This window comes from Podarcis bocagei (assembly GCF_964188305.1).
Source record: "Podarcis bocagei genome assembly, chromosome: 14".
NCBI lineage: Eukaryota > Metazoa > Chordata > Lepidosauria > Squamata > Lacertidae > Podarcis > Podarcis bocagei.
The window spans coordinates 39323888-39348996 of record NC_138139.1 but is presented as its reverse complement, the minus strand read 5'-3'; the positions used below and the strand labels follow the sequence as shown (position 1 = coordinate 39348996).

The following is a 25109-nucleotide window of genomic DNA, read 5'->3' as shown; positions in this document are numbered from 1 at the left end:
AACCCTTTCCTAAGGGTTTTTTTGCCTCTGACTCAGCCATAGGAAGCTGCCATCTAGCTCAATACTGTCTACACTGGAAGGCAGTGACTCTCCAGGATTTCAGGCAGGGGTCTTGCCCAGCCCTAACTGGAGATGCCAGGGATTGAACCTGGGACCTTCTGCATGCTAAGATGTGCTCTACCGCTGACCCACAGCTCTTGCCACATACGAAATCAAACTCTCTGCCCATCTAGCCCAGTACTTTCTACTCTTGACTGGCAGCAGCCCTCCAGGTTCTTGGCAGATGCCTTTCACAGCACCTGATCTTTGGTCCTTTTAAACGGAAGATGCCATTGGTTCTAGCGCCACCTACTGTTGGCCCTCCCTACCTTCTGCCTTACCAGTCCCAATGGGGACCAGCCACGCTGGAAGAGAATTATAACCCTGTATACACAAAACAAAGCAAAATCAAGGCTATGAAAATCTGCAAAACTCCCACCACTACCACCACATACTCAAGAGCAGTGGGGAGACAAAGCAGAAAATGTCCTGGAAACACAGTTTCATGCATCTCTCAGTAAGGATGGGAAGTAAACAAACAACAACAATAAATAAACCCAGGGCTTTTCAAACGTCCAATGTTACATTCTTGGTCCGTGTGTGCAATTGCTGGACAATCAGCACAGCTGCTTTTCAGAGGTTTTTGCTGCTTCTCATCAGTTACAGAAATAGCTTTTTCCTGGTGAAGGCTGTTCCCAGGAGAGTCAGAAGTCTGCCATAAACTCACAGCGGTCGTTCAGCTCAATGGTGGTGTAATTCTGAGGCCGTCTGGGGAGGAGGGGAAACACACACAGACACCAGAGGAAATAAGTTAAAGGAAAGTGGCATGACTTTTATTTGTTTAATCGGACGGGGAAGCGACGCAAAGCAACCGTTAATTGCATTGCTTCGCGTACAGTGCTTTCATTATTGCAAACCAGAACATTTTGTAACAAGGCTATGCATTTAGAAAAATACTTTCCTGGTTTTTGCTTACAGAGTCTGAACACACTGTAGATTCCAAACGGGTGGGGGTGTCAGTACAGCATGGAATTTATTATTAGAATCAGAAAACTGTATAGTTAGAAGGGACTCAAAGAGTAATCTATTCCAACCCCCTGCAACTCAGGGTCTTGTTCCTGAATCGTAGAACAGGACCAACTCCATGTATGAAGGGGGCCTAATAAGCACCCCTATGTCTGCACAGATCCAAATATCAGCAGGCAGCCCTTTTCCCCCTCCTGTTTATTTATGGCTGGAAGTGGGGGCAGATGGGAGGGCTTGCTGCTAAAGAAGGATGCCACTGATGTTAGCTCAATGGCAGGGCATCTGCTTTGTATGCAGAAGGTCCCAGGTTCAATCCCTAGCACCTCCAGGTAAGACTAGGAGAGAGCACTGCTTGAAACCCTGGAGAGCGGCTGCCATCATTGCAGAGACAATACTGAGTTAGATGGAGTCGATAGAAGGCAGCTTCCCATGTCTGTCTGATGAGCATCAGGCAGCCACCCATATGTTGTGGGACCACAACTCCCATCATCACCCCTGGCCTTTGGCCATGCCGGTTGGGGCTGATGGGAGCTGGAGTCCAGCTACATCTGGAGAACATCACATTCACAACCTCTGCATTCCCCATTTGGGCACAAAAATCACGATGTCTGTTGCATGCACCAAAAGCAGCAGGGTGGGGGGGATGTGTCAGGAAGGGCCGCTTTGCAGCTGCTTAAGGGTGGTGCCTGCTGATGCTGAACTTGAGGCAAGGACCAAGGCTGAGCAACAGAATGAGAGCATTTCGGTGGAGAATTGGGGAAGTCAGTTCGTTGCACAAGAGCATCAAATCCACTTTAATTGCACAACCTGCATTTGCCGGTATGTGATTTGAATCCACCCCAAAGCAGCAGCAATCTGGAAGCATCTCCAATGGGATGCCAATGGGAGGATTTTACTGTTGCTGTTTGCCGTGCAGATGCATCTATTTTCCCCCTACACCTGCATTTCCCCCCTGGATGATAGCGGAGGAGGAAAGCGTTAAACCTTCCCTCCTGCAGCATTGTGGTCCCTATTTGGAACAACACAAACAGAGTGTTGTACCCAATGTTAGTCCTACTCAGAGTAGACCTATTAAAAATGTTTATTATACCCTCCCTTTCATCCTAAGGTCCCAGGGTGGGTTACAACATTAAAACACAAGATTAAAAACAGTCTAAAACAAGTTCCGAACATAAAAAAGAAAGTGGCTCCTAAAACTATACACCTCAAGTGTCAGAAGCCGGGGGTAAATAGGTGCCTTGTCATCATTCACCAGAAGCTGCACAATGAAGGTGCCAGACACACCTCTGTGGGGAGGGAGTTCCACAGCTTAGGGGCCACCACAGAGAAGGTCCTCTCCCACACTGCCGCCTCAGCACCTGAGAGGGTCTGTAGGGAAGGAGGTGGTTCTTCAGATATTTGAGGCCTGAGTCATTTAGTCATTAAGACATAGTCCACTTATTATCATTAATTTCAATGGGCCGACTCTGAGGAGGACTTAGTTGGATACACCCCAGAGCTTCAATTTCTTTGATGACAAATGGACACCTGATATCACTTCAAGCATTGGATTTAAAGTAATGTAGAGTTAGACCCTTATACCCAGAAAGCTTTAAAGCATTTCATTTCCTGAAACAGGCTGAGTAGAAGACTTGCCATGCTAGAGTCTGAAAAACCCTGCTGTAGACAGACAAAATAAAGCAACACAGCAAAAACAGACACACAAAGGGGTGGAGGAAACGGGAACTTGAGTTGTGGGGAAGCTTGTTGAAAAGCCCCTTCGGGTTTTTTAGTTTAGTTAAAACGTTTTAAGCAGCTACCGCAACATGCTTGAATTTCCAAGTGAGGAAGCAGAAAGTTGCAGGAAGCAAAATGGGGTGGGGGGAGGACCATTAGGATGGATTCTGCGTAATGCACACAAACTTCCCTTGTAAATTTACATGAAGAGAACCCTACCATAAAGGAGTGTGACATTATAACTAACTGAGGCTAACACGTTTGTTAGGGGAACTGTAAAACAAACACACTCTGTACTCCTGAGGAATTAGTTTGTAACAGAGTACATGGAGAATACAGAATGCTTTGTTTCACGTTTTTAAGCAAAACATGTTAGGCTTAATAAATTACAATTTATTGCACTGAAGATTTGAGGAACTCTTCTTGTTCCTTCTTAGCTGATTCTTCTTTTTCTCCCTCCTTTTCTTTCACAAACAGCTAAGGAATGGCTGCCTCTGGATGGTCATATCTCAGCTTAATAAAGCAAGACATGAATGAGCTTTGTGCCCTTGCATTCAAGAGACCTCCTGTTTTCTCCAAACCAAGAAACTATGGTTACCACCTTCAGAACAAGCCAGGATCTTAGATTAACTTCTAACCATGGTTTAAACTGGCTTGCTCTGAAGCTAGGAACCATTGTTTCCTGAAGAATCAGGAAACAATGGCCAATTGGAGACTTCTGCATCGCGTTCAGGTGTGCCACAAAGGAAGGAGAGAATAGGCTACATTCCAGGGGCACACGGCTTATTCAGATCATTAGAACCAGGCCATTAACATAGTAGGTCTAATGTACATTTATCTTTGCTATTATTATTTTACTGCTTTTATACAGCAACTCCACTTTCTGGATGGCTCACTAAGCAGAAAATGAAAATTGTAATGCAACATTAAAATATAGTATAAAATGATAAGAACTAAAACATATTGGAAAGCAATTTTAAATTAATTTTTTAATTGAGCCTGCCTCAATTTCATGGCTTTCCGGTGCCAGGAAGAATGAGTGCCAATTACCCACTTTTACAGTCCATAATTCACCCTTCTAGGTGGTCTCTAGTTGATCTCCCAAGCACTAGGAGAGCAGACGGGTAGGAGGGCTGTGTATGGCAGAGTAAGAACTGCAGTGGAGTTTCAATCTGGTTTGTTAGACCCTCCAAAATATTCAGGGGGCTCGGGCAAAGGCTGGCACACAAACCGGAAAGCAGAACTGCCGTTGCTCCTTACCTTTTGATGCAATAGAATGCTGTTCCAGCTAACAGCAGTACAAGAAAGATGGACCCCACAACAATGAGAGCAATCTCCCAGGCTTGAAATGAAGCTAAGAAAAAAAAGAAAAGGAGGGGGAATAATTATTATCAGTCTGTCTTGGTGAGCTCCCTACAGCTTTGGAGATAGCTTTCTAGAGACAGGTTCAAGAGACAGGTTCAATTTCAGGCATCTCAACAGAGCGCCACTGCCAAACAGTGCAGACATTACTGCCTCCGCTAAAAAATGTATTTATTAAAGGTTTTTAAACAATAAAACGATTCAAACCCCAACATAATCTTTACCTTTACATACATAAAGGTAAAGTACACATATAAATTTATATATTTAATATATTTTCCTGCTACACCACAATGATCACTAAGCAACATGACCTACAGGTGAATTTACATCCTCATTGTCATTTGGTGCATGCAGGTTGGGGAGAATCTACACAGAATAGATGTTATTCTTTCCAAAGTATGCAATGAGGATAAACTGTTCATCTATGTCTCTTCCTACCCACCCATCCCCGCCTCCCAGCATGATATTTGGAATGTTTTGATTGTTTGGTATTAGTTAGCTTGTTTTAATGTTCTGTCAGTATTATTTAATTTTAAAGTCAAACAAAATAATTTGGGCGCCTCTCGTGTCGCCACTTCCTCACAGCCATTTGGGCTGTTTCCCCATCCACTCACCCTCAGACCTCTGCGCTGTTTTCCCCAGAGATGCACATGCAGCATTCGCTTTGAGGGGCTTCCCGTCCACGGCAAAGGGGTGGGGACTTGAGGAAAAGTGAGAATGCCACTGAACGAGGCGCTGACGCTGCTCAGGTGACCTGGCCCACACCTGGCCAGAGACTTTCAGGGTGGAATTAAGGCAGGTGAATGTAACCCCTATATGGAAAGACAAAAAAGAGGAATCATAGAATCATAGAGTTGGAATAGACCACAAGGGCCATCGAGTCCAACCCCCTGCCAAGCAGGAAACACCATCAGAGCACTCCTGACATATGGTTGTCAAGCCTCTGCTTAAAGACCTCCAAAGAAGGAGACTCCACCACACTCCTTGGCAGCAAATTCCACTGTCGAACAGCTCTTACTGTCAGTAGTCGGAGCAGCGGGGGTCTGGTTCAGTTCAGAATTACCAAAGAGAGAGCGGGGGTGGGTGGGTGGGGGCGGGGTTATATAGCATCAAACCAAACCTAGGATAGGGCTGTAACAGAAAGACAAGGTTGTGTGAAAGAAGAGTGTCTACAGATATACGGTACCTAAACGCCATGATCCTTTGCACCTGCTTCACTCCTGTTAACTTCACTCTTCTGATTTTTTATTTATTTATTTTTACACCTTTCTTCTAAGGAGTTCTATTTTTATCTTCACCATTTTTACCCTCACAACAACCCTGGGAGGTAGGTTAAACTGAGAGATGTTGGGTTGGCTCAAAATCACCTGGTGAGTGTCATGGCTGAGTGGGGATTCAAACCCTGGTCTCCCATGTCATAGTCAAGCATTACATCACACTAGCTCTCAATATTTCCTGTTTCAGTAAGTTGCATGCTTTATTAGATGTTGTTGTTACATTTCTATTATCCCACTCCCCCCCCCCCAAGAGCTCAAGGTAGCATACACGGCGCTCTCTTTCTCTCAATTTTATCTTCACAACAACCCTGTGAGGTAGCCTAGGCTGCGAGACAGTCGCTGACTGAAGATAATTAAGCAAGCTTCATGGCTGAGGGGATTTGGACCCTGGTCTCCCTGGCCCTAGGGACGCGGGTGGCGCTGTGGGTAAAACCTCAGTGCCTAGGACTTGCCGATCGTATGGTTGGCGATTCGAATCCCCGCAGCGGGGTGAGCTCCCGTCGTTCGGTCCCAGCTCCTGCCCACCTAGCAGTTCGAAAGCACCCCTAAGTGCAAGTAGATAAATAGGTACCACTTTACAGCGGGAAGGTAAACGGCGTTTCTGTGCGCTGCGCTGGTGCTGGCTCGCCAGAGCAGCTTCATCACGCTGGCCACGTGACCCGGAAGTGTCTTCGGACAGCGCTGGCCCCCGGCCTCTTAAGCGAGATGAGCACGCAACCCCAGAGTCGGTCACGACTGGCCTGTACGGGCAGGGGTACCTTTACCTTTACTTTACCTCCCAGGTCCTAGTCCAACACTTCTAACCACTACTTTACACTGGCTCCAGGTGACTTGTATACCTGCTGCCTTGTAATTCTGATGGGCTGTCTGCTGTTTTTGGTCTGTTTAAAGCGCCATTTGTACAACCGGAGCTGCATCTGCACCATACATTTAAAGCACTTGAACTGCTTCCCCCCCAAAAGCATTCTGGGAATTGTAGTTTGCTAAGGGTGCAAAGCATTGTTTGGCGACCCTAAAATACTGAAGCTGAAAAGAGCAGCATAAAACACTTCAGGCCAGCAAACCAAACCACAAAATCAAATGTATCACAATTCTTTTAAATAAATAAATGAATAATAAAAAAAACAATTTAAAGTAGCAGTATCAATTTAAAATCCATCCGACATTCTTTACCCAAAGGTAGATTTAAATACAAAAGTCTATTAAGCATCTTCTAGAAGAAAGCAGGGAGGAAAACAAAAACACCTCTCAAAGTAAATATGTGAAAATTATTTATACAAGGGAAGGGGAACCGGTGGCCCTCCAGAGGTTGCTGAACTATAACTCCCATAAGCCCCAGCAAGCAGGACCAGGGATGATGGGAGTTGAAGTTCATCAGGAGGCCTAAGGGTTCCCCACACCTGACTCATATAAACTTTGTGAGCTGCAGCAACAGCTGTCTGCACTAGGCAGCTAACAAATCTCAAGTTCCTATGAAAGTTTGATGACATTTAGACACAGACCGTGTAGGTAGCATTGGCAGATGCCACAGAAGCAGCTCTCCTCCATGGATCTCACTAATGCTTGCTGGAGACTTGCCAACATCTGTGGGTTCTGAGGCCACATGGAACAATCTGCCAGGAGGAGGAGGAGGAATTAAGAGATATTGAGCCAATCCCCTTTGCAACAACGTGGTTCATGCAAAACACACCGCAGAGAGGGCCAATGCTCTTTTCTTTACTTTTCTTTTAAAAAATCAATTTTTAAAACAAATACAGTGGTGCCCTGCAAGACGAATGCCTCACAAGACGGAAAACCCGCTAGACGAAAGGGTTTTCCGTTTTTGAGCTGCTTCGCAAGACGATTTTCCCTATGGGCTTGCTTTGCAAGACGAAAACGTCTTGCAAGTGTTCCGATTTTTTTCCGCTCCCCCCCCCCTTTTTCTAAGCCGCTAATAGCCTTTTAGCCACTAATCCGCTAATCCTTTAATAGCTGCTAAGCCTTTAATAGCCACTAAACCGCTAATAGCGCTAATCGGGTTGCTTCGCAAGACAAAAAAACCGCTAGATGAAGAGACTCGAGGAACGGATTAATTTCGTCTTGCGAGGCACCACTGTATTTATTTATTAAATGTTTCTAAGGTGAAAATTAAAAATTAAACAAATGTTATGAACATAACAGACGTAGGACAGCTCAATACAGCAGTCTTAACATTTCCCTCCCCCTTTATGTTTTCTTTACATGGTTTCGTTACAAAGTTTTAATTCATCGTCACAACCACCCTACGATGTGGGTTAGGCTGAGAGGTAACAACTGGCCCAAGGTCACCCAGTTAGCTTCATGGTTGAGTGGGGATTTGAACCCTGGTCCGCCATGCCCTAGTGCAGGGGTCAGCAAACTTTTTCAGCAAGGGGCCGGTCCACTGTCCCTCAGACCTTGTGGGGGACCGGACTATATATATATTTTTTTTTGGGGGGGGGGAGGAATGAACAAATTCCTATGCCCCACAAATAACCCAGAGATGCATTTTAAATAAAAGGACACATTCTACTCATGTAAAAACAAGCTGATTCCTGGACCGTCCGAGGGCCAGATTTAGAAGGCGATTGGGCCGGATCCAGTCCCCAGGCCTTAGTTTGCCAATCCATGCCCTAGTGTGACACTGTGGCCACACTGGCTTTCCAGAATACACTGCCTGTTCTTTTGTTTGGAGGTCAGCAGCATCCTAAATCACCTTTCCACCCTCACAAGAAAAAGAAGATAAACTTCTCTTACTGGGAGTCAGCAGGCAGATTTCAAGATTCAGGAAGAGAGATTCCTGTGGGCAGTGATTCTCCGAGGCAGGAGTGGGGTCAGAGACTGCATAGATTTTGTCGCAGGAGGGACAGCGACTCAAGGACAGCGGTCTGCAAAGGAAACAGAAAATCAGCGAGAGTTCCCCGTGAGATTTCAAAAACATATACATTTATTTCAACTTGGCATCAATTTATTGCATATGTTAAAGAAAAACAACATAATCAACAACCTTCCCCCTTCTACTTCATAAAAGCATAGATCTGTAGATTTCGAAGGGACCTAAAGGGACATCTAGTCTAACCCCCTGCAATTCAGGAATCAAAGCTAAAGAATCCCTGACATATGGCCATACAACCTCTGCTTGTTATTTGAATCCATTGGTTCGGATCCTACCTTCTGGAGCAGCAGGAAACAAGCTTGGCCCATCTCCTGTGTGACAGCCCTTCCCATACTGAGGATAGCTACCATACCACCTCTCATTCTTCTCTTCTCCAGGCAAAGCATATCAAACTCCCTTGGTTTCCAGACACTTTATCATCTTGGTTACCTTCCTCTGTACCCTTTGCTGCTTGTCAATATCCTTCTTTAACTGCGGTGCCCAGAACTGGACACATAAATAAGTCACCTGGAAGTGAACCTAGCTTCCTTTTCCATGAAAAGTGACTTCTTGTTACATGCCAACCAGAGGCCAGGGGCTGGAACAAACATTCAGGAATTGTGGAAAAGGAAATGAACTCTGGCTGTGCAGGGGGAGGGTAGGACTGCCTGCAAGCCTGAGGATTTGTGTGGGATCCTTTCTGCTGCTGCATGTAGTGGTAAACCATAGTTTAGCATTACGTGTGTGAACACAGCCACACTCTCTCCTCTTGTCCTTCTTTAAGTCTGTCTCTCTCCAAGTCCAGAATTCCTCTCTATGATCAGCACCTCCTTTTGGCTCTTTATTGTTAAGAGGTAAAGCTAACTTCACATGCTAACCAATTGGAGGTCCCATAGATAGCATGATGAAGTCACAACAGGATGCAGCCAATTACATTTTGATATACAGTGGTACTTCTGGTTACGTACTTAATTCGTTCCGGTGGTCCATACTTAACCTGAAACCGTTCTTAACCTGAGGTACCACTTTAGCTAATGGGGCCTCCCACTGCTGCCGCCCCGCGATTTCTGTTCTCATCCTGAGGTAAAGTTCTTAACCCGAGGTACTACTTCCGGGTTAGCGGAGTCTGTAACCCGAAGTGTTTGTAACCCGAGGTACCACTGTACAATAATGTCAGAAAACAAGTTCTGAATAATGGCTCGGTAGAGCCTTTTGCCCTTGTTCACAGCCCTTCCCCATAGCCAAAAGGAAGAGAGGAAACTTTTTTAAATGTTTTTTTTGAAAGAGCACTCCCAATATTGGGATAGAAATGCAATAAACCTCACCTGCCTCCTTCCCTAGTTACAAAGTGGATCGGTTCAGAATGACGAGGATGAGCTTGGCTTGCACCCGTCTCCCATGTATAAACTGCAACATCTTTGAGGTGCTCCTCCATAGTGCCGTTAAGAGCATGCCTGGAAAGTGCCACAGAATGGGTCACTTGTTGCAAGGAGGGATTGCTCCAAACAGAGGGCATCACATGTTGCTCTGGAAACACAGATGGTATAAACAGAGTCAAAACCAAGGAATGTGTGAGTCTTCTCCTTCCTGCTTCTTGACAACTGAAGAGTTAGGTGGAGAACCTGCGGCTCTCCAGATGTTCAAAATGGCCTCTACCCTTTGGCCAACACGCATCTCTAGCTTGCAAAGTATGCCACCACATCCACACGTGCATGAGAGATGAGAAAGGGTCATAGTGAAGTGTTCTATCCCTGGCATCTCCTGGTAGGACTGGGAAAAGACTCTTGTCCAAAACCCTGAAGAGCATAGCTGTCAACTTACAGATTTGAAAATAAGGGACCAGCAGCCTCGAAAATAAGGTATCAGCAGCCAAAATAAGGGATTTTCCGAGCACAGGTATGTTCAACTTCTGAGCCCCTCCAAGCCAAAGGCAGAAAGCCCAGCCAGCAGCCAAACAAAGCCTCAAGCGGAGGTTCCCACAGCACAGCAACCCGGCAAAGGGGATGCAGCAAGGGAAACCACCGTCACCTCTACGCTGGGAAGCGCTGAGCAAAGGTGAGTCCCCATGCAACGCGGCCAATTTGATCGGCACAAGGCATGCAAGCTCCACCCCCCAGTCGTTCTTAGACTCCTTATTGGGTGAGCAACACAGCCAAGCAACACAGTTGGAGCCTCCCTCCTCCCTCGCCGGCAGGGAGGGAGGGAGAGGAGCTGCTTCCTTTGAAACCCAGGAAATTTAAGGGACATCATCAATAAGGGACAGCAGCAGGACACAGCGCTGGGATAAGGGATTTTCCCACCAAATAAGGGATGGTTGACAGCTATGCCGATCTGACTCAATACAGTCAAATCTCAGTTCCGAACGCTTCCATTTTGGAACGTTTAAGCTCCCGAACGCTGAAAACCTGGAAGTAAGTGTTCCGGTTTCCAAAGGTTTTTTGGAAGCCAAATGTCTGACGCAGTTTCCGCTTGAGTGCAGGAAGCTCCTGCAACCAATCGGAAGCCACACCTCGGTTGTCGAACATTTTGGAAGCAGAACGGGCTTCCGGAACGGAACACGTTTGACAGCCAAGGTTTGACTGTATAAGGCAGATTCCTAAGTGTGGGGAAGGCCCTCTACATTTAAAGCACTTTACACAGCACTTTACACAGCCACAACTTCCTCCAAAGAATCTTGGGAACTGTAGTTTGTTAAGGGTGCTGAGAAAGGCTAGGAGACCCCTATTTCCCTCACACAGAGCTGCAACTCCCAGAGCGGCTTAACAATAAATTACCCCTCTTAAGGAACTCTGTGAGGGAAATAGGGGTCTCCTAACAACTCTCAGCACTCTTAACAAACTACAATTCCCAGGATTCTCTGGAAGGAAGCCATGGCTGCTAAAGTGGTACAATGCTGCCTTAAATATATAGCGCAGATGGGCCCAATGTCTCTTACACAGCAGGGGAGTTCGTTAATAACATTACCCAGCAGGGTGAATGGTATGGATCTTTCTGTGCAATCCACATTTCCTGTGCTATTCACATGCACTCCTCTACACCCTGAGATTGCAACCTGGTAAATCAGCTGCCAAGCTTTTGGGCTGCATGGGCCCATTAAGCTTTTCAATTTGTGGAAGCTGAGCAGAAAAAGGTTATCTGTGTATCAACTATGGATAGGGTAGAAATTCAATTTTTGTTTGCGTTTTATTGAGATGCCATCTTATTTGCACTTCTCAAATCAATGTGCAAACCAAAACACACCTGTTTTCCGAAACCCACACTTCTCCAATTTTTGCAATATACTCTTGTAAAGTGTGGACAGTTTTTAGCAACTTAGGGAAAAGCGTGCATAAAAATGACTATAGTAGTGAAAACATACAAAATTGAATTATGGGAAACTGCTTAGGGGGAAAATGTATATTAGTTAAAATTGCATTGACTAACATGCTTATTAGGAGGTATCTTCACTAAAACGTGGCTGAATTAAAATCTGCAGATTGCTTCAGAAATGTGGAGAAATGAATTTAAGGTTGGGGGGGAAATGAGCAAGCGACAGAAGCTTGAACTGACAAATTCATCCACCCCTAGGGTCAATGTCATACCGTGAGGCTTGATAGTCTTGGACTGTCCTTCTGGCAAGATGAGGAACAAACCATTGCTTCCAAATGTGCCCTGCAGATGAATAGTGCTGTATGGTATGGCATTGTGCCCAGAAAAGAACATCAACGTGTACCCTTTCAAGCTGACACCAGGATTGCCTTTCAGCTCAATGAATCGGTACAGAATGGTGTGGTTGGCCATGCCCAGCTCATTGATTACGACTGAGTGGTTCTGGGGTGTTTCCTCTGTGGAATTTGAGCCAGGAGGTGGGCAAGCATTTTCCTGGGAAGGAGTCATTTCTGTCACCTGCAGGAGAAACCCACAAAGACTTGCTAGGCCTGAAATATGACATATTCTAATAACGTTTCTAACCTCTGTGCATTTGGTTTTAAAACAGACTTGGGTTGTAAGTTGCTTTTGGAAGGAAAAAGCGACTGATACATTGAGTAAATGATAATTAAAGAATAAGTCAAGGTGTAGAGCACAGGCTTCCCAATCTGTGGTCCATGAGCGTCATTCATTCATGGAGAAAAGGGCTTATTGATGGCTATTAGCCACAGTGGGTGGTTAGAGGCAGCAATGTTTCTGAATACCAGCTGCTGGAAACCAGAGGAGGGAAGAGTGTTATTGTGCTGGAATCCTGTTCGCTGGTGTCCCACAGGCATCTGATTGGCCACTGTGAGGACAGGATGCCGGACTAAAAAGGCCATTGGCCTGACCCAACATTCTTTTCTTGTGTTCTTATGCTAGGTGGCCTGTGGCATATCCGTATTAAACACTCATATTGGGGGTTTTTAACATTGCATTTTAATTGCTTCTTTTATTTCTTATATTGTATTGCTCTCTGAATTACAGGGAATTCAAACTGTCATACAATATCAGAAAGAAAAGAAGCAATAAAAATACAATAAAATCACGTTGGATCTAGAACAGCGTTTTACAATTGCTACAATGGGCAGAAAAATCATTAAGTGGTCTACCAAGATGATAATAAATTCTTAAGTGGTGTGTGGAGAAAGAAGGCTGGAAACCACAGCTGTAGGGATAAAGGATCTTGGAAGTCAGGAATGATGGGAGTTGCATTCCAACAGCATCTGGAGGGCAGTACATTGGCTACCCCTGGGTTTAGGGTGATGGGCTAAGACTGGAGAAACACAGGTTAAAATCCCCACTCAACAATGAAGCTCACTGGACAACTTTGGCTTGTAGGGAAGATAAAATGGGGGGGGGGGGGCTTAAGGCATATTTGCTGTCTTAATCTTGCTGGAGGAAAGAAGGGAGTCTACAGCTAAGGTTTCTCATGCAAAAGATCCCTAAGTTTAACCCCCAACATTTCCAGATTGGGCTGGAAAACATTCCTATCTAAAAGAGACAGCACTTGCCAGTCACTGCCAACCACTGAAGAGCAGCCTTTGACAACCTGGTGCCTTCCAGATGTTTGGGATTTGGCTCAGGCCGATGAGAACGGTAGCCCAAAACATCTGGAGAGCACAAGGTTGGCAAAGGCTGGTGCAGAGTCCACCCTGCTGCCAACAACACTGAACTAGAGAGAGCAATGGCACATGTCAGCTTCCAGCGTTACAACTCAGGGCTCCTTCTGGCCAAAGCCAGCATCCTGCCACTTACCTGGAAGCTGCTGTGGTCTCTCGGCCGCAGGCTGTAACATCGGCTGAGGGACTCGTCTTGGCTGCTGTGAGAATCATCTTCAAGCAAGACCCTCTGGCCTGGGGCAAGAACAGCAAGCAGCTTGTCAGCGTTGTCTGAGCCCCGGGCCTTGTAGACGAGGGCATCCACCAGCCCCACATTGGTTAGGGGCATGTTCATTTTGTAGGTGGTGTTGGGATTGCTGCGGTAGAGAGCCACAGCGTCCAGTCCGTTCTGGATGGTATTGTCAGGCAGGACAATCTGGGCCTTGGGGGTCACCCCAGTGCTACCCACCAGGAAGTAGCCTCGCTCGTCGGTCCTGTAGCCCGACAGGTTTATCACCTTGTAAGCCAAGTTGTTCTTCCCATTGTAAAGCACAAGCCAGTAGCCCTGGAGAGCAAATGGTGCTTGACCAGGATAGAAGAGCTCAATGTATTCAGTGTCCTCTCGGCCTCCTGGGTTGTCTGAATTCACTTCGTTGATAAGCAGCTCAGTCAAGGGAGTTGCTTTGGTTGTCCTTTCCGGCACGGCCACTTTAAAGAGCAAAGTCACATCACACTGAACATGTAGAGGTTTGTTTTTTTTAAAGAGAAGTAGCAGGATCATGCCAGCCCCACCCCCCTTTGCTGGTTTCTGGACCACAACAAATGCCTGGCGATTCCAATCCTTGGGGTTTGGCCCTGTTTTTTCGAAGGGGACTCTGTTTTCACCATCAGAGGCCATTCTCCAAGTGCTTTCTCCGAGAAAGGTTAGGAGGATGGCAACACTAGAAATGGCCTCCTTGGTGGTGGCTCCCCGTTTATAGAATGTTCCCCGCAGGAAAATATGCCTGGCACTATGATTGTCTGGTTTCAGACACCAGGCTGAATCATTTCTGTTGACCCAGGCCTTTGGTTATTAACTGGGAGCGTAGTGAGGTATGGGTTTTTGACCTGCTTTAGCGCTCATATTTTAGTGGGGTTTTTCGGTTTATACATTTGGTGGGGGGAGGTGAGCATGTTTAGATATTGTGTTTTATTGTTGTTTCCTACAGGGTTTAAATGATTTTTAATGCTGTTAGGTCACTCTGAGGCATTCCTCCCTGTGTGAAAAGCAACAAATAAATAAAATAAACAAGCAGCCTTACAGCTGGCATCGCTCAGGAATTCAAAGAAACCAAAAACCAGTTATTAAAACCAGGGCAGTTTTTAACATGTCAGTCCACCATCTTGATTCAAAATGGCGTCCAACTGCATCCAAACATAGACAAAAAGCTGCTCCTCAACCTCAGCAACCATCATACCAAAATTCCAAAATATACAGTAGATAAATCAATACAACTAAAATAAGGAGGGAAATAAACTCTTCACGCAATTTAAAAAGATATTTTCCTTTGCGGGGAATTACCCCTTTCAAAGCTAAATCCTAGCAAAGCCTGGCTTTCCCTAATGAATCATTGCCCAGCCGTACAGCGCCCATGTGCCTGGTGTTTCATCATTACCTGGAGTACCTGGAGGCCCGTCTGTCATGTTAGCATCTCTCAAGCAAGCCTTCACCGCCGTTCCATTCCATTTCCCAAAGTGCAGAACCTCCTTGCTCTCAATGAGAAGCGAGAAGGCCTTCAGCAGGCTGCTGAGTTGCTCTGTTGACCTGGCAGTCAGGAAAGCAGTGAAAACCAGTTGTGGGCCCTGACAGGCTACAGCAGGATCTGAGGAGAAAAGAAAAGAAAAGAAATGGAAATGACCTTCAAGCTACAGCCCTGTATTTCCACAATGTCCTCGGAACTTTCTAAAACCAGTATATCTTCATTCAGGACTTCCCTAATGGGACTGCACTCCACAATGGTGGAGCCACCAGCAAAAGGGCTAGGCTAATATCAGAATGGGATCCAGAACTGTGGGGCCACCACCACAAATGCCGTGTTCTGTGTGCTCAATAACCTAAGTACTTTGGGAGGCTGGTTCCTCAAGAGGGCTTCAGAAGTAGATCTTAAGGTACAGGCAGGCTGGTATGAATGAGACAGTCCTTGACAACATAAGAAGGGCCTGCTGGATCTGGCCAAGGGCGCATGTAGTCCAGCATCCTGTTCTCACAGTGGCCAACCAGATTCCTGTGGGAAACCAGCAAGCAGGATTCAAGCCCAAGATCACTCTCTCCTCCTGTGGTTTCCAGTAACAAACATTCAAAAGCCTTGCTGCCTCCAACTGTGGAGGCAGAGCATAGCCATAATAGTTAGTAGCCATTGATAGCTTTTCCCATCATGAATTTGTCTCCTCATGTAGCCGGTCATTTTAAGATGGGTGTATTGATGGCTTCTGTATTCTTAATGTGAGCTGATGAATGTTTTTCACCCTTTTCTTTCTTTTTCCTTCTCTTTTCTTTCTTTGTTAAATTTTATTTTTTTAAAAAAAAAAATACACCCAAAATATGTGCATAGAACACACACGAAAATGCTGTTGAATTTCTGAAAGCACGTCTAAAAAATAAATAAATTGCAAAATGATGAGTAAATGTGGAGAGTGAACTTAAGATATTCCCTGTGAAGAGGGATTTCTTGTAAAACCACTCTGAATAGTGTAGCTCTGTGAGGGGAAAGGGGTTCTCCTAGCAACTCTCAGCACCCTTAACAAGCCACAGTTCCCATGATTCTTTCAGGGCAGCCATGACTGTTTAAAGTGGTATCATAGTGCTCTAAATGAATGGTGTGAATATGGCCCTAACTGAATATACTGCGCGAAGGGGAAATGGTAGCATTGTTAGGGGCCTCCTGGTTTGGGGGCCCTGACAGATGCCCAAACTTACCACCCCCTGGAGAGGTTTAATCCTTTGTCCTGCCACTCCCCTCCTCCAATGTTCCCCCTTTAAAATGTTTTAATAATAATAATAATAATAATAATAATAATAATAATAATAATAATAATAATAATAATAATATAGCTCAAATAGGCCAAAGCCCAGACTTATATATTAAAAGCACTTTACCTTTGAAATAAGCAGGAGATACTCCACAGTTGCATTGTTTATCCAGGGCTTGGGACAAAAACATCTGTACCTTGCTTTTCTCCAGGGACTCTTCCTGACAATCTTAGGAAACACAAGACAACGTTGCAGCACGGGACAGATGCACATATGTGTAAGATGCAGTGATAAAAACTGCTAGCACGGTTGCATAGCTAAGCAGGGTCCAGTACTGTTTCAAACTGGATGGGAAACCACATGTTGAGATTCCTGCATTGACTCTATTATTAGCTTTTCCTTTTTCTACATATACTGTATGTTTAAAGGGTTGTATCCAGTGGAGGCAAACAAGACACTGCCCTACCAACCACAGTCTGCCTCTCCCTGCCTGCCTTGTTCTTGCAACCTGCCTGTCAGCCTCCTCCTCCTTACTCTCACTGTTGCCTCTTACAGAACTCAGCAGGAATAAAGATGGCTGCAGAACTAGCATTGGTTGGCTCTGGCACCTGCCACCTACTTCTGGGCTCCCCGACTTCCTATTGCAAATATCCAGACAACCAGCTTTATACATTTCTTCTTGTGAATGTACCATACCATGCCACCCTTGGTTTGGTTTAGTTTTCATGAGTTTTTCTCATGAAGTTCTACTTGGTTATTTGGGTTATATGGATACAATTCAATAAAAAATATTGGAGGGAGGGTGCGTGCCAGTTCCACAGATGGAAGCAGTTTAGATCAAAGCATACACAGCCCTTCTCTCCCCCCCTTATAACCACCCATTTTACTTTACAACAACCCTGAAGAGAGGCCTTTTCTGTAGCTTAGGCTGAGATAGTAGCCAGCTCAAGGTCAATGAAGGTGTTCATCACCTGAGTGGGGATGTGAATGTGAATCTCCCCAGTCCATAGTCTGAGACTCTAACCACTGCACCATTCTGCCTTGCTGGCACAGAAATATAGGTTCTTCTAATCAATGCTAACATCTGCACCAAGATCCTTTTGGCTTTAAAACAACAACACCAACGCTGACAACCTGGAGGCTGTCTAACTTCAAGAGTTACTGAAGATTATGTTAAATTGATTGATGTTGTACATATATGTGTGCATGCTTATTAATAAAATACCTGTTCTAAATTGCTACAATGAATTTGGGACTTCATACAGAAGACAACAAAAAACTGATCAATGTTGTACATGCATGCGTACTCGCCTATTAATAAGATATCTGTTGGAAATTACTACATTGAATTTGGATTTTCATATGGAAGACAACACAGTCAGGAAGGTGTGGTTGGGGGGGGGAGTTTTGTGGGCCAAATAAGGACACCTGCCTGATTCAGGTTAGAAATTCCCAACCCCTGCCATACAGCCATTACGCTGAGATCCCAAAGTAACTTATCTGCACTGCTTTGATTGATCTGGAGGCTGCAGCACTCACCTGCAACTTGAAGGCAGAAGGAAATGGTTTGCCCAAAGCATCTCTTGGGACAGTCATTGAATTGCCCAGGCGTGGGCTTGCCGAGAGCATAAACGGAGGGATCCCGGGCGACGGAGCAACAGACACAGCGGTTCACAGATGTATCATTTTGCTGGGACCTGTAATGGAGATTAACAGGATAAGAAGCTGACTGACTAATCTTATGCTATAGACTGGGGCCTAAATCATTTAATGCTTTAAACACTAGTGTGAGCACCTTAAATTGGGCCTGGAAATGAACTGGTAACCAATAGATAGTTGTCTCAAACTAAGCCCTATACAGTTAGTTCTACTGAATTTAAGCAGCTTAAGTTAGTTGCATCCGCAGATTTCAATGGGTCTACTCTGAGGAGGTCAAGCATTAGATACAACCCAAAGTAAATAGATCACTTTATGCAAGATGTCCCTCACTTGCATGTTTGTAGCTGGGCTGCCTTGCCACCCTTGGGCTCCTTTGGGACTGACTCCAACTACAAAAGCTGAGGCTGTTGAACAGATTCTTGGGCTGGAGTATTTTTCACAGGAGGTTGAGAGAGCTTGTTGCTGTTATTGATATTACTATTGTTTCTTTAGTTTTAGATCTTATGATTTAGTGGAAATTGTTTCCATTTGGTTATGTACTTTTTGATGCATTTTATTTATTGTTTATGATTTCTGTTATGTTTGTAATTATGTAAATCTTGTCATGTTGTAAGCTGCCTGAGCATAGTTTCAACTATGGAAAGGCAGCATACAAATAAAATAATGATAATGAGGATATATTTCTGAACCTTTCTTGATTTTATTGTTTTGTCTTTGAGGGGGTTTTCTTACAATCCAGTGGTGCATAAATTTATGAAATAAATAATATAAATTCAATAAATAAAATAGCTACAGAACATGAAATCTGGCCCTGCGGTGTGGTGGGCTCCCTTATTGGAAAGGAAGGCCACAGAAATTCCCTGCCCTTCTTTTTCTCACCTCTCTCTTGCATGGAAGAGGGGCTTCCCGGGAGTCAAGACATCTTGCAGCTTCAAATCAGCACTTTCAGCTGTAGAGTACACCAAGGCATCCAGGAGGTCTGTTGCTGACACAGCAGCCCCCTCAGCAAAGCTGGCAGGAGTCCCTCTGTACAGGGCAACAGCATTGGCACCTGCCCTGAGGAGGGGTCTTCTGGAGTTCTGGGGGAATGGCAGGTCAACTGGAGGTCAAAGCAAGAGAAGAAAAACGAGGGTTTATTCCTATTAAAACAACCTGTTAATCAGCCCAAGGAAACACCCACATGGACACACAATGCCATATTGCTAGAGACGGTGCTCAGATTTATCTTGCATTCCATTTGCTTTCCAATGGACTACAACTCCCATCATCCCTAGCTAGCAAGATCAGTGGTCATGGGATGATGGGAATTGTAGTCCACAAACACCTGGAGACCCAAGCTTGGGAAACCCTGGTCTGGACAATACTAAACTAGATGGCCCAACAGCTTGACTTGGTATAAGACATCTTGCTACACATTCCACCCTTGGTATGGGAGAAGATGCCAACACCATGAGCAGCAGCCCAGCCCTACCTGAGGAGTTGAACTGGCCTGGGCCAAGGAGAAGCAGCCCATCAGGGGATGTCTTGCCATGCACCTCCATCACAAAGTAAATCTCTTGGGTGCTCCCTTCAATCAACACCAGTACCAAGCCATCTACTTGAGTTGAAGGACGGCCTTGTAGCTCGACAAACTCAAACTCTCCAGGGGACGACACGATGTTAACCTCGTTGATCAACACGGCCGATTCGTTCAGCTGAGAAAAAGGGATGCAGTGGTTATCCATGGCTGGGGTAGGCGCACCCACTTGGAAGAACCAATGAGAATCAGTCCCCCAGCATCTTTCCAGTGCCTCATCTGTGGTCCTGAAGAAAGGGTCCTCCAGGAAAGGCTCCACACCCGGGGTCAAAACACGGACCAGCTCATCCGCTCTGTCACTCATTTTAGACTTATGGACCAACGCATCCACCAGCCCTTCGTTGGTGACGGTCATTCCCTCATGCAGCTTCTTTGTCCCAAAATAGAGCGCAATAGCATCTGGTCCGTTCTGGATTGTGTTGTTAGGCAGGATCACCGATGGCTTCGGAATGACCGTAGAGGACCCCAAGAGGAAGAAGCCTTCGTTATTGGTGGAAAAGCCCCCGAGATCCTGGACTTTGTAGGCCATATTGCCCTTGCCATTGTAAAAGACCAAGGAGTAGCCATCTAGAGGGGTCTGCTGGCCACTTGTGTGATACAACTCCACATACTCCAAGGTGTCGATCCCTGGGTTATCTGCATTGACCTCATTAATGCGGAGCATGTGCTCTGCCTTCTGTTTCTTAGGGTTCTCAGTGAGGCTCAGAGAACCCACCTCATGCAGCAAGAAGCACACACAGAACAGAGATGCCAGTAATAGGCCAGGCCCCATGACTACAGAGGCTACCAGCTCTCCAGGGAGGAGAAGGGTGTGGTCCACTTTCCAAGAGAGCTGAGCAGGATGGAGGAGAAAATGGCAAGAAGAAGTTTGACTCAGTTTGACAGCAGAGCCTCTCAGCTGTGACTAGCTGAAGATGTCATCATCCTGAATCTAAAGGGGAGAGAAAGAGGGAAACACAAAGTTGGTGGTGAGGAACACAATGCTTCTCTTTAGTTTTAAATTTTGCAAAAGGAAAAGGGTTGTATGCCACTGCCAAGTTAGGCGTTACTTGTCAAGTAAGGTAAAGGTAAAGGGACCCCTGACCATTAGGTCCAGTCATGACCGACTCTGGTTTTGCGGCACTCATCTCGCTTTACTGGCCAAGGGAGCCGGCATACAGCTTCTGGGTCATGTGGCCAGCATGACTAAGCCACTTCTGGTGAACCGGAGCAGCGCACGGAAACGCCGTTTACCTTCCCACCAGAGTGGTACCTATTTATCTACTTGCACTTTGACGGGCTTTCGAACTGCTAGGTTGGCAGGAGCAGGGACCGAGCAACGAGAGCTCACTCCGTCGTGGGGATTTGAACCGCCGACCTTCTGATTGGCAAGTCCTAGGCTCTGTGGTTTAACCCACAGCGCCACCCACGTCCCACTACTTGTCAAGTAGGCATGGAAAATTAAATCACTTTCTGTTTCTCTCACTTTTCTCATTTTCTCAGTCCCCAGATTTCCACATCAGTTTGTGCATCATTATTTTTCTAAAGGTTCTCATGAAAATTTATCATGATTTCAGTCATAGCTGTCAACGTTTCCCTTTTTTTAAAGGGAAATTCCCTTATTCCGAATAGGATTCCTCGCAAGAAAAGGGAAAAGTTGACAGCTATGGTTCAGTACGGATTTCCTGTAATGTGCAGGTTTTTGTGTGCCATTTTCTCTAACATCCACACTTCTGCAAATCAATTACCTCCAATAGAATATGTTTGACAACAACTGGAGACCCAGGGCTGGATAACATTTCCCTAGTATGTGTGGAACTTTGTACATTACTTGTGGCTGGGGAACTGCATTGTAAAATTTGGGAAAGCACAAATTTTGAAGGATAGTTGTTTTTGCTTTGCCTATGTCAGAAAGTGCAAATATTGTAAGCTCGCTTTCAAATGCCAAACTAAATCGAATCCACACACACACACACACACCAACCACTGCTACTTCACGTTAGGCATCATTGCCTAACACCACAAACAAAAATGATCTGATGCAGCAGTCATGAAAGGTGCTATGTTGGAAAATGCAACATATATGGAAAATATCTCCACCAAATGGAACATAAAAAGTGAGCCCTGTAAAGGGAGCTTAGTGAAACCTTCAAGTCAAAGGTTCTCTATGACAGTGTGTTTTACATTGAAAAGGGGTGTTCCATCAGCCACACTGAACCACAAACAACTGAAGAGGCATGACAGCTTGGCTCCGACAGCTGTTGACCTTTTTATTAAGAGCTGATCTGAATCTAATTAAGCCTTTTCTTTTTTCTAAGAGAGAAAGCGTTTGGGAAAGAAAGGAACATGTTTATGTGGTGTGCTTCAAATCACTCTTCTCACTTTGTCCGTTGTGGGTAACACAACCCACTGAATATTTTGGAAACTTGTAATCACAAAGGGTACATATTCCCTAGCACCTATAAAACCAGAATTAAAAACACTTCAGATTTTCCTGCATGCCCAGGTTTTTGCACATGTAAGCCTAGAATTCTGTAATGTTATATAACAAGGCTAGAAAGCTGCCTTGCATGAGCTACTAATAAGGAAATACACCACTTTGATTTTACTCCTGCCTTAGGCAAGCTCTTCTCTCTCAGCCTACCGCTCCTTCCAAAACTGGGATAATTATATTGACCTACCTTATAAGGTTGTTGTAAGGGTTACAAAATCGTATTCTTTATTTAAAAGCATTTACATACCACTTAGGATTTCCAAAATCTCTAAGCGGTGTACAGTGCAAAAAACAAACAATATGTCATTAAAACAAAAGCAAAAAGAAAACCTAAAAATCAGTATAACAGCATACCGTATAGGCAAAAAAAAGGTAAAGGACCCCTGGATGGTTAAGTCCAGTCAAAGGTGACTATGGGGTGTGGCACTCATCTCGCTTCAGGCCAAGCAAGTCAGTGATTGTCCACAGACAGCTTTCCAGGTCATGTGGCCAGCATGACTAAACCGCTTCTGGCACAACAGAATACCATGACGGAAACCAGAGCTCACGGAAACGCCGTTTACCTTCCCGCCACAGGGGTACCTATTTATCTATTGCACTGGTGTGCTTTCAAACTGCTAGGTTGGCAGAAGTTGCGACAGGATCTCACCCTTTCGCACAGATTTGAACCATTGACCTTCTGATCAGCAAGTCCAAGAGGCTCAGTGGTTTAGTCCACAGTGCCACCCGAAACCCTTATAACAGCTTATAGAACAAAAACAAAAAAACCCCTGAGAATTCAAGTGCATAAAACACGGTCCAGTTTTGTGGGTTTGGGAAAGCCAATTGATGGCTGCTGCTTCACATATGAGAGAGGGGGAGGTATTGCCGGGGGTGGGGCCCCAAGTAGAAATATTCTAGATAATCTACGCTATTTTATAAAATGCTGCCCATGCTGAAAAGATGCTGTCTAGAGTATCAAAATGCAAAACTGTAACCAGTGGAAATATTCTTCTGCTTCTCTGACCTGCAGGGAAGAAAAATAGTAGAAAAATCATTGGCAGTGGGACAATTTCAGTTAGCACTAAGCCAGGACGGTTAAGCAGCTAAGAGTGTCAAACTAGGACTGGGAAGACCCAGGTTCCAATTCTCCCCCAGCCATGGAAATCATTGGGTCAGCCTTGGGCCAGTCACATCTCTCAGCTGTGTCAAACAGGGTATGAATCTGCCCCTAATGAAGCCGTGCCGATGTGAACAACTGGTGGAAGGTTGGGAGATGGGAAAGAACCGGCAAGGTATGAAGGGGAGGAACAAATTCACTGAGCTCTAAGGCCCTAACGTGAGCACACACCCTGTTAATGCAGTTTAAAACATTCAATGAGCTGGACATAGTTCCCATTAAAATCAATGCGAGAAAAGTCAGCTATCAAGCCGCACGGATTTTCAGAAATTCAACGAACTTCCAAGTGGCTCTGATCCGCTCCTCCGGTTTTTTTCCAGCAAAGAGAGGTTTTTACACATCCAAGTAAAGCGGTTTTGTTTTTCACTCGGCCTGAGTTGAGAAACTGGGTTGTGTGGTTTTGCAACGCCAGGCAACCCACGAGAAGCTGCCCACCCCAAATCTGGACAAATTTCACTACTCCCTCTGCTCACTTACCTCCTCGAGGAGGGGGACCCAATCTTCTCCGCAACCCGACCCGATTCATTCAAGGCTTGCAAAAGCGCGATCAGATTTCAAGCAACACTTTTTTCTTTCTTTCTTTTCAAAAATCGCACCTATCCCGCACCCTGCGCGCTTTGCAAGAGGAAACACGACGCTTGCAAAAAAGCGTCTCTCTCTCTCTCTCTTTACGAAAAACGGGGCGAAACGAAAGAAGACTCTACTGTATATACTTTTTGGGGTGGGGAGGGGACGTGAACCAATATGTTGCGGTTCTCGCTGGATCCTCCTCTGACTTTATAAACACGCGGTTCTCTTCTCGCGCTTACTCATTCGCCAGCCACTCAGTCCCAGCCTAGCTTTGCAAAATCGCCCATCTCTTAGATCGCGGTCAGTTCTCTTCTCCCCTTGCAAAAGAGGACTTTTCTCATCCAAATGAACCAAGAAAAGGGGACAGGATTGGGGAGGGGGTCGGGTGCCTAACAGTGGCTTCTCCAGTCTCCTCCCCTTTCCTTCTGTAAGTTGATCAGGGGGTCTAATTGACCTAATTGACTCCAGGAGGAAAGGTTTGTGGATTTTAAGGGATAGTGATCCGTTTTGAGGACACGCAAAAATGGATTGATTTATATAGCAACGGACTGGAACTTGGAAGTTTTTGTCCCTAAAGCACACCCAACACACATGACATCCCCCCACAAAGAATTATGGGAGCTGTAGTTTCCCCCCTCACCGAGCTACAATTCTCAGCACCTTTAACAAACCACGGTTCCCAGATTTCTATGGGGAAGTCATGATGTACCATAAATGCATAGTGTGTGTACACAGGCAAAAAACAAACACTGCCCCTCCCATCGCCAAGGCAACCCCTCCAGTCAAAGAAAAAGCCACAAAAAGCTCAGCTTTTAAAATAAAAGTTTCAGAGGGGGAAGCAGGCAGAGGTATAAAACCTGATATTCAGAAACACAGCTGCCTCCGACTGTGGAGACGGAGTTTAGCCATCATGGCAGGGAGCCAACTGACAATCTTATCCTCCCAAGAATTTGTCCATTCCTCTTTTAAAGCCACACAAGTTAGTGGCCATCACAGCCTCTTCTGGGAGCGAGTGCCATAGTCTAACTATGAACTTATATGAAGAAGTACTTTCTGTCATTGCATATTCTAATTATGGATGTTTATAGTTTGTTCTATTGTTCAATTTATCCATCAGTATGAGGTCCCAAAATTTTGTCCATTGCATTTCATAAAGGTCGCTTTCTAGAGGCTGCAAATAGTTTGCAATGGTGAGCAGTGCCACCATCATGAGATGCAGTGGTGAGCTGTGGTACCATCAAGGTATTTTTGAAAAAGGTCCAAAGCATCAGAGTTAAAAAGTGGCAAAAGGGCAGGTTTAGGGTCCAAAGGAATGGTTT

General features: G+C 45.3%; 1 protein-coding gene across 2 annotated transcripts; it reads right to left on the bottom strand.

Moving 5' to 3' along the window:
• Positions 1-604: 604 nt before the first annotated feature.
• On the bottom strand, positions 605-24225 carry LOC308573174 (uncharacterized protein). Of its 2 annotated transcripts, none has more exons than XM_081169845.1 (14): positions 23698-24225; positions 19484-20519; positions 18892-19111; positions 17893-18050; positions 16480-16581; positions 14999-15205; positions 13501-14051; positions 11877-12180; positions 9621-9822; positions 8178-8308; positions 6926-7036; positions 4761-4958; positions 4042-4135; positions 605-807 (listed from the first exon to the last, which is right to left on the bottom strand). In XM_081169845.1, the coding sequence occupies exons 2-14, from the start codon at positions 20358-20360 to the stop codon at positions 744-746; spliced, it is 3219 nt and encodes a 1072-aa protein (XP_081025971.1). In that variant the 5' UTR covers positions 20361-20519; positions 23698-24225; the 3' UTR covers positions 605-743. The 2 variants fall into 2 exon arrangements, with proteins under 2 accessions (XP_081025971.1, XP_081025972.1); XM_081169846.1 differs by having other exon boundaries at positions 15008-15205; positions 23698-24223.
• Positions 24226-25109: the final 884 nt, after the last annotated feature.

Excerpts from the sequence above, each read along its gene's own strand:
- LOC308573174 (XM_081169845.1), bottom strand. The coding sequence starts at position 20,360 with ATGGGGCCTGGCCTATTACTGGCATCTCTGTTCTGTGTGTGCTTCTTG. Across the intron at positions 18,051-18,891 it reads CTCTTCCATGCAAGAGAGAG|GTCCCAGCAAAATGATACAT; the intron begins GTGAGAAAAAGA and ends TCTCCATTACAG. Across the intron at positions 4,959-6,925 it reads CTGCCAATGCTACCTACACG|GGGTTACATTCACCTGCCTT; the intron begins GTCTGTGTCTAA and ends CTTTCCATATAG.